Consider the following 12,554-nt stretch of genomic DNA (forward strand, 5'->3'; position numbering starts at 1 on the left):
ATCATGAATGGCGCCAAAATACCTGATAAGTCTTCTGAGGAAACAATATAAATGTCACTTGTCAAACGGAGACATCAGTCTAAATGATTTATTCCCTCAACCGCGGATCAATTTGTTATATCGAAGTCAATGGGGAGAGGTTTAACAAAGACTGAATAACCTCGATGGTGAACCGAGGAAAATGTTCTGCTCGCTTTCCATGGCGTATTGATCGAAAAAGGTTTGCAGTCTCAAAATACACGACTTCTATACGATATTTCAATATCACTGTCAGTTACGTTGTCCTAGCAACTACTAATGTCCTTCCCAGATCTACCACGGTGAGATCACAGAAAGTCGCAGGAACGAGCGAGAACTGGTGACGCTTTTCGTGCAGGTAATGCTACCAGTTGTTTGCGAAGACTTTCGCCTATTGTCCCTATCCATTCAGAAGAGCTGCTAAAAATTTTTTGCATTATTAGAAGGAGAACATTTTTTTCGCGGGTTAACAGAAAGGTTAATCCACAGAATTTTCTAATTTAGCAGCGTTATGAGAGCGAAAACATGGAATTACTGCCTGAAACCCACTTCTGAATTTCCGGTAAGTCAGGGTATATATAAATGGGTTGCAACCGCTGTTCAACATAGCCAGCGTGGTGGTGATGATGTGGTAACTGTCGGGGAATGGGCACAAGCCGTTTGTAAAGGTTAAACACATCATTCCAATAAAATGAGGAAACCAACAGAGAAGGAACGTGCCATTTACCACAAGCAGGATAAACGTGATCTTCATCTCCTTCCTAAAGAACACATTAAAGATAAAATGTTTATTCCTTACAGTGGGCGACCGTAAGTCAAAAATCACAGGATGAGAGGGGGGTACCATTTGACCATTTTTTCTACTTATAGGTTGAAATACTAATTCTTTTTCAGTACTACTTTTGAAATTATTTCACAGTTGGAAAACACAACTGGAACCCTTACCCTCAGAAATAACAAAGGAGAGTTTTATGGAAGGGGATAAGAAGGGTGCACAGGGGAGGTAACAAACAAGGGGCACAGGGAAGGTAACAAACAGAAACAAGGGTTTGTCCACTGATCAACTTAAAAGTTGAAGTAATTGGTTCAAGACTTGCCTCTTATGTCGCCCGTCTCCCTTTTTCCGCTCGTTCATCCATCCGCGCATTCGAGCGAGGGGTTCCGGCAGCCCGGCGGTAGCTGTTATTGTTCGGGAAAGAGGGTATCTCTTTCCCTCGGTTTCTTCTGGAATAACCGTCGATTCCTTCCTTGGAGAGATATCCTCTGTCCAGCGGTTTATTACCGGTGCAGCGACGTCAACTTTATTAACACCAGTTCTACGAGAGGAAGGGATACTAAAGTTCCTGGGGTGTTTGCCTTTTCCAGCCATTTTAGAGCAACCTTTGGCTGCTACGACAGTATTTAATTGAGCCACTCCACTTGTACTCGAGGGAACGACTCTAGATGAGGATTTTCTCTTTGTTTCTTTTTTCCGAATCGTAGATGTCGAACTCAGCTCAGAGTCACGTTCAATCTCATCATGGTGTTCTTCCATTTTAAGTGAGGTCGATTCAGATTTTTCCGGCCCGATATGACATTCCTCAAAGACACTTTTCTCCCACCTCTTCTTTGAATTTGAAATGAATACATGATTTTCTTTTCCGCGAACATATTTTCCTGAATTATCGCAATTTTTATCGAAAGCTTCTTCCGTGCTACTCGTACCAGGCTTCACATTCGACCCACTAAATCGGCCAACCGTGACACGTGGTTCCTCGCGCGCTTTACGACGAGCGGTTTTCAAGACACTTGAGTAACACAGCACCACGACGATCACGGGTGTCACGAAACTTGTCGCGCTAAGAAACATCGTGTAACTCTTATCGCTTTCCCATTGGACTGTACAGATGAACTCATAAGGCAAATAAACATACCTGCAACAACATGAATCGAAGTTAGCTGAAAATACAAATGTGTTTCTCTGTAGAGCGTTAAGTTACGGAAGAGTTTCGGTATTTCTCGGCCCAGTTCAATATGTCGAAAACGCACGCGCGCTTGAAAATCGCTGATTCATCCCAGAAGAAGGAAGATGAACTCTCGAATGAATGAATGAATGAAAAGCTAAACTGAGGGGAAAATTTAATTTTGCGCGAATATTGGTCACTAAAAAAATGATTGCTCAATGCTTACACCGTAGTTAATGATTGAAGGCCCAGAAAAATGCAGATCAGATCTAGAAGATAAAAATCAACTGATTTCACAAACCTTGACCAACCAAACACAGGAAGAATCGCCACAAATAGAGCATGTATCCAGATGTAAACCAATGTAAACCTTGCTCTTCTGACAGTCAACCAATTTCTGTACTGGAGTGGGTATACAATTGATAGCCATCTATCAACAGATACTGCTGTTAGCGTCAAAACAGATGTCACACAGAAGAGCGAGTTGGTCAACCCACTTATTACACAAAGAGATTCACCAAACAGCCATAGTTTGTGAAAAGCTGAAGCAGCTATCAGAGGCATCCCAATGATCGACTGCAAGAGATCTGCCACAGCGAGATTTGCCAGAAACATTCCAGTTTCATTCCGTAACGGTTTGTAACGGATTATCACGAATAAGGTCATAACGTTTCCAATCACACCGATTATTATAATTCCGCTTATAACGATTCCCGTGATGAAACCGATATCGACTGGCATGATATGCGATAAGTATCTTACCAGCACGGTCAAAAATACATTTAAGTTATTACTGCACGATGGAATTTAGGTCTGTGAATGGATATAGATGATGAGAGGAAATTAGGCCATGAAAAAAGCCATGCAGAGAAACTATTCCTGTTTTTCGATCTGCTCAAGTCTTGTGATTCTTTCAGCGTTATACAGATGCCTTTAGAAGAATAATCTACGTCAGTAATCGGACGTATCTTTGTTCTAAAGAAGAATGGAAGAGGAATGAAAAAAAAATGTTATTGATGTTTCACGTGTTCCGTTTGGCTGTATTTCCTTGATCAAAAAATACCTTTTATCAATAGCAATGGGTTATAACAAGTATCGCGTTAAAATTGAACATCCACACTTGTTCCAGAACGTGATCGAAATGCTTTCCTTCGCCGATTCACAGCGGAAGAGTTTCTTTATCCGAATAAAACGCCGCTAGTTAAATAAGGACTTGTTAGAGCGAGGAAAGTTCCGAAGGCCTTTTCCACGAGATGCCACCTAAAGAATACCGCTTTCGTCTCTATATTCATGGTCTCCAATCCAGCTGCGCCTCTTTTTCTTTTCTCCTCATCGTCCGCAGAACATTTTGGATCACATTTTCAAAATAAAAATTCAAAGAATGGAAAATATTGTTCTCAGATATGACAGATGGCAGAAATGGCTTCCTCGACTAAAAAAACTTCTTGCATGAACGAATCTTTATCCTCCACGAAGTGAAAAATAATTATAACAAGAGCTAATCGGCTATTGTTACTATTGTCATGAAAAGGGATAACCATGAAACACCACACACATCGGAAGCAAGAAAATGCTTTTCTATTGGTAGTTTTGGTCATTTTTTTTCAATAATTTTAATGATCTTAAATTTAAGAAATGAACTTATACTTTAGCGCATCATGTTTTCTTCGTCAAAGTAAACTCGTACATTTCTTCCAAATAAAGGGGGCAAGTTTCTAAAGAAGCCGTGGTGCTGCGTCGGTGGGAGAGTATAACAAGGTAATTTTGTATTATCGACCGAGTTGATAACGTAAATTGGCCACTGTTAAAAGTTTCAAGCGTTCTCCTCTCGTCAACTCAGTTAATAACACCGAATTACATTTCTTCAAAAGTTTGTTTGTTTGATATTGTCAGAATGTATTAACGATGCTTTTTCAGTTTTTTTCCCTTGAAAACGATCTTGGCCATTTACAAACAGCTGCTAGATTCCGTAAATTTGCGTTTCCAGTAAATGATGAAACATAAAGAGTTATCCAAAGGAAAGCGTGGGCTGATGAGAGGGGGTTGGAGCCTAGGACAGGACATTGAGACGAGGCGACAATCGCGTCTTGTGTTCCCTCACGTAAAGGAGAAAAAAAACTCACTGGCGGCTGTAACTCACCTTACCTCATTCTCATTTGAGGAGTCCTCATTTCTTTGGTCACGTGGTCGGCGACACGAAAGACCGTAAGAAAAACCGAGAGGCGCTGAGAACGAGATTGGCCCGTCCCATATCTCTTTTAGATTAGTGGTTTGCGCATACTCGGTATAACAGTGAAAGCTTATGTTTCAAGACAGATCATCTTAGCGCTGAAAATAACATATTTTCAAAATTATCAAATACAGGAAGGGAGTCAATATTCTATGCAAGTGACCGACGAGGTCCTTAGATGCAATACGGGATCAGAAACCATCCAGAAGTTCTCCTCGCAAATTTAATACGACTTTGTCATCTTTCAAGTAAATCAAGCAACCAAGGTAATTCAGTCTTGTCAACTGAGTTGATAATGTAAATTGGCCACTGTGAAGAGTCTACAAGCTGACGTTTCGAGCGTTATCCCTTCGTCAGAGTGAATGGGGGGAGGGGAGGGGTTTTAGGGAGCCCTTATTCGCTTTGACGAAGGGCTAACGCTCGAAACGTCAGCTTCGAAACTCTTAACGGTGGCCAATTTACGTTATCAACTCAGTTGGCAATACTAAATTACCCTGTTACACTCTCACACCGACGCAGCACAACAGTATCTTTAGAAACTTCCCCCTTTGATCAAACAGACAAGCCTGTTGGCGGTAACATCAAGCAAACAATCAAGCCTTGGCATCCCTCCCTGGGATCTATCGCTAGCCGCTTTTGCACGGGAAACCAAAATCGATGTCTTTCTTGAAAAAAGCTCTCGTTTAAAACAAGACGGTAAAGTTTCCAACATGTGCGCATATAAGAGGCTTTCTGCGTAGTCAGACCCGTTTCTTCTTATTTAAGACAGAAGATCTGAAGATGCGTCCTACAGATGTTACAGGATTCAAGTTCTTTTGCTTCCCTCTCGCAGCTTGTGCCACTCAGAAACGAACCAGCCACGCTTCTGCCAAATATAATAACTTCCGTATTTTAGGTATAGCCTGTTGAGAGAATACCAGAAGAAAACAGTTTGCTCCTGTTGAACAAGTAGCAGAAAAAAACTACAAATAGTTTGCTCACGTGAGAGAGTGATGGATTACAAAATAAACTGATCGAGTAGCAGTGGACACACCCACTTCTCTTGGCAATTTCAAGAATTCCTTGCAAATCCAAAATAAGTAGTTTTCCTCCTGTGCAAATATGGCTGGGAACGTTTTAACAATGTAAGCTTCGCAGCAACAGCATTAAAATGACACGTATCATTTGTGTTAACTACTTACGCCCCAAATAAAACACCACCGAGATGTGCCGCATGATCAAACACTCTCCAACGCATCAACAATCCTAGCAAGTCAAAGCCAGCTACAGCTAGGAGGCCCTGGGGACGAGAGAAAACGAAACACCCGTGACATGATATTCACATGACGCTCCTGGGGTCAATGACGCCATGAGCAGTCACGTGTTGTCGACTGTATCGAAATAGATTAGTGAGTTATCAGAAACAGGGTCAAAAAAATAATCATCCTCAGGATTTCTTTCTTATTACTTACCACTCCAGCAGGGAATGTAAAAAACGGCAGAAACACAATAGACAAGCGCAAATCTGGTTCATTGATGCACACAAGCGATAAACACGCAAGCAATGCCCCTGACTAGGAAACAAAACAAAAATTGGTTTTTAAAATGTGGATTTTACGGAGTTAAGCCTCACCGTCTGTATGTCTGTTTGACTAGATGACTGCTGAATGACTAACTGACTTACTGACTAGCCAACTGACTCACTGACTAGCCAACTGACTAGCCAACTGACTAGCCAACTGACTCACTGACTGACCAACTGACTCACTGGCTGACCAACTGACTCACTGACTGACCAACTGACTCACTGACTGACCAACTGACTCACTGACTGACCAACTGACTCACTGACTGACCAACTGCCTCACTGACTGGCCAACTGACTCACTGACTGACCAACTGACTCACTGACTGACCAACTGACTCACTGACTGACCAACTGACTCACTGACTGACCAACTGACTCACTGACTGGCCAACTGACTCACTGACTGGCCAACTGACTCACTGACTGACCAACTGACTCACTGACTGACCAACTGACTCACTGACTGACCAATGATTTACTGACTGGCCAACTGACTTACTGACTGGCCAACTGTAAGAACATGTAGGAAAATGACTGACTGGCTAAGTGACCAACTGATTTGCAGGCTGACTGACTGACTGACTGGCTAATTGACTGACTCACTGACTAAACTACTGGCTGGCTGGCTGAACAAATGAGCAGCTGACTGACTGAGCAAATGACTGGCTGACTGACTTAGTGGCTGACTGACTAAGTGGCTGACTGACTAAGTGGCTGACTGACTTACTGGTTGAACAACTGACTAGCTGACTGACTAAATGGCTAACTGACTGACTGACTGACTGGTTGACCAACTGACTAATGGACTGACAGATCAAGTGGCTAACTGACTGTGAAGATAATTTAACTTTGAATCCTTACCGCTCCTAGTGAAGCACCTACACGAAATGCATTGGTGAAACCAATTCTGCATGCCTGACTCAAGAATGAAGCAAAAACACCTGGAAAATATACATTTGAGCAAATGTCACATAAAGAATGACTATTCATGGTCAAGATTCTCTTTCCATAACTCATCAGTTGACTACTTTTGGAGAAGTTGTGAACTGTTTCTCACAGTATGAATTTGAGATATTTTTAATAAGCTTACCTCCAGTAATGTAAAATGCAATAAACTGTTCTTTGCCAAGAAGAGCTGTAAAAGAAATACAACCTTTTTAGAGGTGTATCAAAAGTTTTGGATTGCATCGTCCCAGAATATCATGGTTATTTTGGCAAAATACAAAATATAAAATGAAAATTGTATTGAAATTTGTGTATCTTAAAATGAAATACCAACACTGAAAAACAAAACAAACCAAAAAAAATCACAGTTTATTGTATTATCTACCTTCTAGATGAGGTGCAAAATTCCAGAGCACAAACATGTTGATAGATAAATGCCAGATTTCTTTATGACTAAAGATAGATGTCAGCATTGTCAGACTTGAGCCTGGAGATAAGAGTATGAACTTCATCATGAGAAGAATTGTTAAATCATGTTATATGATAAGATGCATTATGTATGCACTTTGATTGGTTCTGGATGTTGCCACCAACAACATTTTTCTCTTTTAGAGGAGAGATGCACAGATGAAGTCACTATTAACAACACTTTGGTTTTTGAAGGAAAAACAAATTGATACCATATTGCTGTGGGTCTGTTCAGTTATAGATTGAACAAAAAAGCATCCAGATGTGGTAAGAGCATTGGTGACACACTCAGCTGGGCCTCCGGTGACACACTCAGCTGGGCCTCCGGTGACACACTCAGCTGGGCCTCCGGTGACACACTCAGCTGTGCCTCTAGTGACACACTCAGCTGGGCCTCTAATGACACACTCAGCTGGGCCTCTACTGCCACACTCAGCTGGGCATCCTGGGCCACTTTTTCTTTCTTACCATGCTTTAACATTTATCTGTGATCTGTACATACAGCAATATGGAATGTGTAAAAATCTTCAACTGATTGATGACTGACCTGAGAATGGAGATGTTGTAAACCACTTGTACATGAACAAATGTAATCTAGGTTGATACCATAACAAAAGCACTGCTGTGTTTATGAAGATAATTACAGCTGCTGTCTTTGAGCCTCCATGCAAAGAGTTCCACCATTTATTCAACTAAATAAAAAACAACAAGTCAACAGGAGATAACCTTTTAACCCCTAACATCAGTATGCATAATCTCCGTACTGTTCTCTGTACAATTCTTAAGGTGCTGATAAGGAGAATTTGTTTAACAATCAATAGCTTCTTTAGTTGGTGATCATTTCCTTTATTCTCATGACCTCAATGTGTGATTCAGGGGTGATAAGGTAAGGAGAAATTAGAAGTTAGTCACTCTTAGGGATTGAAGGGTTAAAGAAACAGCCACCATATCACTACCAGATCAATTAAATGAAAAATTGAACACAAACCATATTGCGGAAGTCAAATGACTTGGATGAATGAGGAGAAGGCTTGTTTGTCCTTTTTCCTTGTACATACAAATTTCTGACTCGTTCATAGTTTATAATTGAACATGTTCCAAAGCTCACTACTCCTGTCTAGAGTTATGAAGAGAAAAACTATGTAAGTGGTAAATAACTCCAAAGTAGAAGATAACCTTTGAAAATTGGAAGCAGAACATGAAGACAATGGAATTCTTCTACAGGTCTTGAATTTAGAACTGCTACTATACTTCACTATTTTGATACTGTACAAAATGAGCTATGAAGTCCTACAGAGGAAGACAGCATTTCAAGCAAAGTAAAGAAAGATACTCGGCCACCTGCCTCCCTTCCCCAACCCCCTCCCACTTTTTACCTTTACCTTCCATCAAGGGAAGGAGGGAGCCTGTGAAATATCAAATTGGGCCTGGTCATTGTTTGCAGTCATACTAATCCTAAATGGTTCTTTGCACTAATTAATTTACCACCAGCCTCCTTCTCAATGGTGATATTGATCATCTTTAAAACTTCAAGACATATTCTAATTTTTAAGAGGTTGATGTTTGGATCACATACTAGCACTGTGAACCCCAAAGGACGCACAATCATCCGTACTTTACTGACGTCGTCTGAAATTTCGGGCTGATTTTCATTTTTTCCGGATGTTCTTCCATTCTGGCCGGGAGTTCTCTCTCGTGGGTGAAACTGTCTTGATCTTGATCTAACACATGTAAACAAAACCAGTACACGTGCAATGAGTAGTTCCTAACGCCTTAAAATTTCTCTTGTTTGAAAATGAAAAATCTATACGTACTACCTGTGAAAAGGAAACCTTACGGACGATGTTTTCCCAGAAAGTTCTCTTATTCCGCGCCGCAAGGGAACGAACACGGCCGCCATGATGACTTCTTTCTTCGGCACCAGTCTTATTACAGACAAACCAAACACGGACAAGAAAACCTTCTGGCAATAGAAATTTAAATCGGTATTCTCACACAACTTCCTGGGACTACCTTTTATTTATTGCAGCTTGTAACTACAACTTTTCATGCTGTTTTTGTCAGTTCATCCTGTATCGTGGTATGTTAGTTTTGGAGCCAGTCTTTTCTCTCATGCAATGTAACGGTAAGTTAACTTGTGCATCTACATAGTTTACTCTCTTGGAACAAAGATAAAATAAAAATTTAACTACCTATGACATATTAAAGTTCACACGGCAACCAGGTGAACAATCAGACATGGTTTGATGCTACTCTGGTTTACAGATTTAATGAATGTAACCGAAGAAGTTACAGTTCATAGACCCAACATTTCGACACTCCTGTTTAGTGCCTTCATCAGGGGTGATCTAAACGCTGCAACAATTAGTGATCATATCAACGGACCTCTTGTTGCAGCGTTTCGATCACCCCTGATGAAGGCACCAGATAGGAGTGTCGAAACGTTGGATCTATGAATTGTAACTTCTTCGGTTACATTCATTAAATCTGTAAACCAGAGTAGCATCAAACTATGTCTACTTATGGCATTTTATTCTTCAGCGATCATATGTTTCAGATTAATCGTGCGAAAAAAGAGATCATGACATCACTAAGGGGCTTTCCGCAAATAATAATAAAGAAATTGACTTCCCATGACAACTTCTTTAATTGTTTGTTTGGGATGCAACTGTAAAAACATAAAAATAGACGTCGAGGGGGTTGATATTGCGCTTGGTTTGGATCAAAGAGATTTAAAGGATATTGCCACACAACATTAGTTAAGTTAAGTCTCCTCTTACGATCCCCTTTCGGTGTCCGCTTTATAGAGGCCGATCATCCTTAAGAAGGTCTCCCCCTAAGCTTATTGTTTTAGAAAATATGACCTAGGAACCATGAACGAGAGGCGGCGATCGACTCAAAGTGACTTTTTCGTGTAGACGTGTCAGTGAAGAAAGTGTTCACTCTGTGATAATACATGCAAAAAAACACAAGAAAAAGCTGAATCAAAGGAAAAACACCCACCACATCCTTGTAAGCCAACACTTAGCAGGACTCCTGAGACGAAAAACCATTTTCATTCAGCTCACGAAACAGGAGTCATTAAAAAATAATTAAATTCAAAACAAATGTTTGACAACTTGACTATATACCTTCAGCGACGACAATATTAGATGTATTGTGTAATAGTACTGAACTATTTGCTTCACGTCAACAGAAGAGAACATATGTTAATTTAAAATTTTAATAAAAGATAATTAGGACCGTATGGCCTGACATGAAGGCACTTGGCTGTTTTATGTTCTGATTTCTTCTTCGAACGAGATTTATCTCGAAAACCTGAAGTATTTGTACACCGTATAGCTAAGGGAAAGTGTGTGTAACTAATCGGTAATATGATACTGGAATCTGTTGGTAAATTTCACTTAAATTCGGTTTGTGGTAAGACTGATTTAGTTAATATTATTATTATTTATAGTTTTTTCCATCAGATTGCCTGCCTGAACGCGAATAACAGCTAAAGGTGAAGGACAAACCCCTCGCCGGCGGACAGGATGATACGCCAAGCTTCCAACGATATGAGAAGATCGGTCGAGGAAGGAAGGCGTCATACTTAAGCGGCGTTGTTTAGAAAGTGTGCATGTTACTTCTCACGCAGAGGAAAACCCAATCTTAAGGGAATTGGAAACCATTTTATATGCGGAATGGCCGGTTTTTTTGCCGAAACTGTGTTTGCAAAATTATTTATACGGTGCAAGAATGATACCAACTTGACTAATATAGGAATCGAAGGAAACATTTACAATTCAAACTATAGTAGGTGCTTCAGAAAGAGGAAATTACCTGTACACACTTGGCAGTAATAGCAAAAACCCTTATAAAAAAAAAGCTGTAAAGAAGAAGGTTAAAAATAGGAACAAAATATACAAAATGAAGCAACGTACCAACGAAGCAACGTTTTATCAGTGAGATGATTCATGGAAAGGGGGTTATCGGAAGGAAATTTCTTTCAATGTCTTCAGACATTTTAGTAATGTTATGAATGTGTCAGCAAGACAGTGTAAAAAGGTTTTTTTATCGTCACTTTCCAATGGAATAGACTTTAAATGGTGCAAAAATAGATACACGGATTAAATAAAGATATTAAATTTGTGGTTATTATTATCTGGTTTTATGGAAGATCTTCATTTGAACTTAAGTCAGTGTTGGTTTACTCACCGTGGTGCAATTTGTAGGACAATTAACTAAGTCGAAAGCATGGGAACGAAATGTGGTCCTAGAAATGTCGATGAGGTTAGAATGATAACTAAACTATTGTTGATGGTCATATTTCTCAATTAATATCCAGGAAGCCACTGAGAGTGATTTTTTTTTTCGTTTGATTAATGGCAGGAAAACCCGGTTACCCGGCTCAAACACCCACAAAGGCGATAATTACTAAATATCGGATCAGCAAACCCAGTATATTTCCGTTTATTTTAGCACTTCTTCGTCTTGTGGGATATTTATCAAGTTTGAGGTTTAATTTTTCATCTCGGCACAATCTCCTTTTTTTCCTCGGTGAACCACAAGAAGATTAAAAAGTGACTCCTATGTTTTTACGTCAATTGGCGATTCTTTTTTCTCGTTTCGTATCGAGTTAACTTAAGTGTTGAAGTCGTTGAGACAAAAACAGCAAGGGCCGGCGCATCTTTACTAATTATTAGACAATGGGTAGTCCAATAATCGTATTTCTCACAAGCAGAGAAATTTTAACAACTAAAAGAATCAGAAAATAGGATTTCCGTCGGTTAGGATTGATGTTTACAAATGCGGTTTATCGGTATTTACTAAATCACGTTTAATCCAGGTCCTACAGGCCAAGAGAAAGCCTGATTCTAATTTCGTCAAGCCCTTTTGCTTCCTGTCATTACTAACTTTTATTTCACAGACCAGTACAACAGCTACAAAAAAAACAGAGGAAACGTTTACAGTCAAAAACTGCAGCTTATTAAATTAAATGGTGGTGATTTGAAAAAAGTAATCATTGTTGTTAACATATCAACGGAATATTGATTTATGAAAATCAAATAGCGAAAATTTCGTTTGCGTTTTTTTCCCTTTTTTTAATTCAAGCTCAGTAATTGTCTGCTTTCACAAATCTGTATCAGTTAAAACACAAATAATTTACATGTACCGCGGTCCGCTCAGTTCGTTCCCTCGATCTTCATTACCTGTTTTGGGAACTTTGGTTTCAGAGTTCTACGATTTAATGATGAAAGCGAGTTAGTGCAGAAAAAAAAAAATTGTATCTGCATGACCTTCTCTCATCCAGGTGTGTGGTATTTTGATCGCCTAATTCCCTTCCATCAAGGAATCATCATGAGGTTTGTTTCTTATCCAGTTTTCTTAATAAATAGTTTCA

General features: G+C 39.8%; 2 protein-coding genes across 3 annotated transcripts; both read right to left on the reverse strand.

The window, feature by feature from the left end:
- Positions 1 to 496: 496 nt before the first annotated feature.
- On the reverse strand, positions 497 to 2,702 carry LOC131788317 (alpha-2 adrenergic receptor-like). The gene is made up of 3 exons (XM_066168273.1): positions 2,263 to 2,702; positions 1,116 to 1,931; positions 497 to 779 (listed from the first exon to the last, which is right to left on the reverse strand). Exons 1-3 carry the CDS (start codon positions 2,700 to 2,702, stop codon positions 497 to 499), a joined length of 1,539 nt encoding a protein of 512 aa, XP_066024370.1.
- An 860-nt stretch (positions 2,703 to 3,562) lies between these two features.
- On the reverse strand, positions 3,563 to 9,225 carry LOC131792261 (presenilin-associated rhomboid-like protein, mitochondrial). Of its 2 annotated transcripts, none has more exons than XM_059109638.2 (10): positions 8,989 to 9,225; positions 8,748 to 8,892; positions 8,160 to 8,288; positions 7,719 to 7,863; positions 7,089 to 7,190; positions 6,849 to 6,893; positions 6,620 to 6,699; positions 5,643 to 5,744; positions 5,373 to 5,470; positions 3,563 to 5,093 (listed from the first exon to the last, which is right to left on the reverse strand). In XM_059109638.2, exons 1-10 carry the CDS (start codon positions 9,069 to 9,071, stop codon positions 4,997 to 4,999), a joined length of 1,026 nt encoding a protein of 341 aa, XP_058965621.2. In that variant the 5' UTR covers positions 9,072 to 9,225; the 3' UTR covers positions 3,563 to 4,996. The 2 variants fall into 2 exon arrangements, with proteins under 2 accessions (XP_058965621.2, XP_058965622.2); XM_059109639.2 differs by having other exon boundaries at positions 8,986 to 9,084.
- Between the last annotated feature and the right edge of the window lie 3,329 nt (positions 9,226 to 12,554).

The sequence above is a fragment of the Pocillopora verrucosa genome, chromosome 6 (genome assembly GCF_036669915.1).
Source record: "Pocillopora verrucosa isolate sample1 chromosome 6, ASM3666991v2, whole genome shotgun sequence".
NCBI lineage: Eukaryota > Metazoa > Cnidaria > Anthozoa > Scleractinia > Pocilloporidae > Pocillopora > Pocillopora verrucosa.

Excerpts from the sequence above, each read along its gene's own strand:
- LOC131788317 (XM_066168273.1), bottom strand. The coding sequence starts at position 2,702 with ATGCCAGTCGATATCGGTTTCATCACGGGAATCGTTATAAGCGGAATT. Across the intron at positions 1,932-2,262 it reads CCTGTGTTTGGTTGGTCAAG|GTATGTTTATTTGCCTTATG; the intron begins GTTTGTGAAATC and ends ATGTTGTTGCAG. Across the intron at positions 780-1,115 it reads GGAGACGGGCGACATAAGAG|GAAGGAGATGAAGATCACGT; the intron begins GCAAGTCTTGAA and ends TGTGTTCTTTAG.
- LOC131792261 (XM_059109638.2), bottom strand. The coding sequence starts at position 9,071 with ATGGCGGCCGTGTTCGTTCCCTTGCGGCGCGGAATAAGAGAACTTTCT. Across the intron at positions 8,289-8,747 it reads CTTTGGGGTTCACAGTGCTA|ACAGGAGTAGTGAGCTTTGG; the intron begins GTATGTGATCCA and ends TCATAACTCTAG. Across the intron at positions 6,700-6,848 it reads TGCATTTTACATTACTGGAG|GTGTTTTTGCTTCATTCTTG; the intron begins GTAAGCTTATTA and ends TATATTTTCCAG.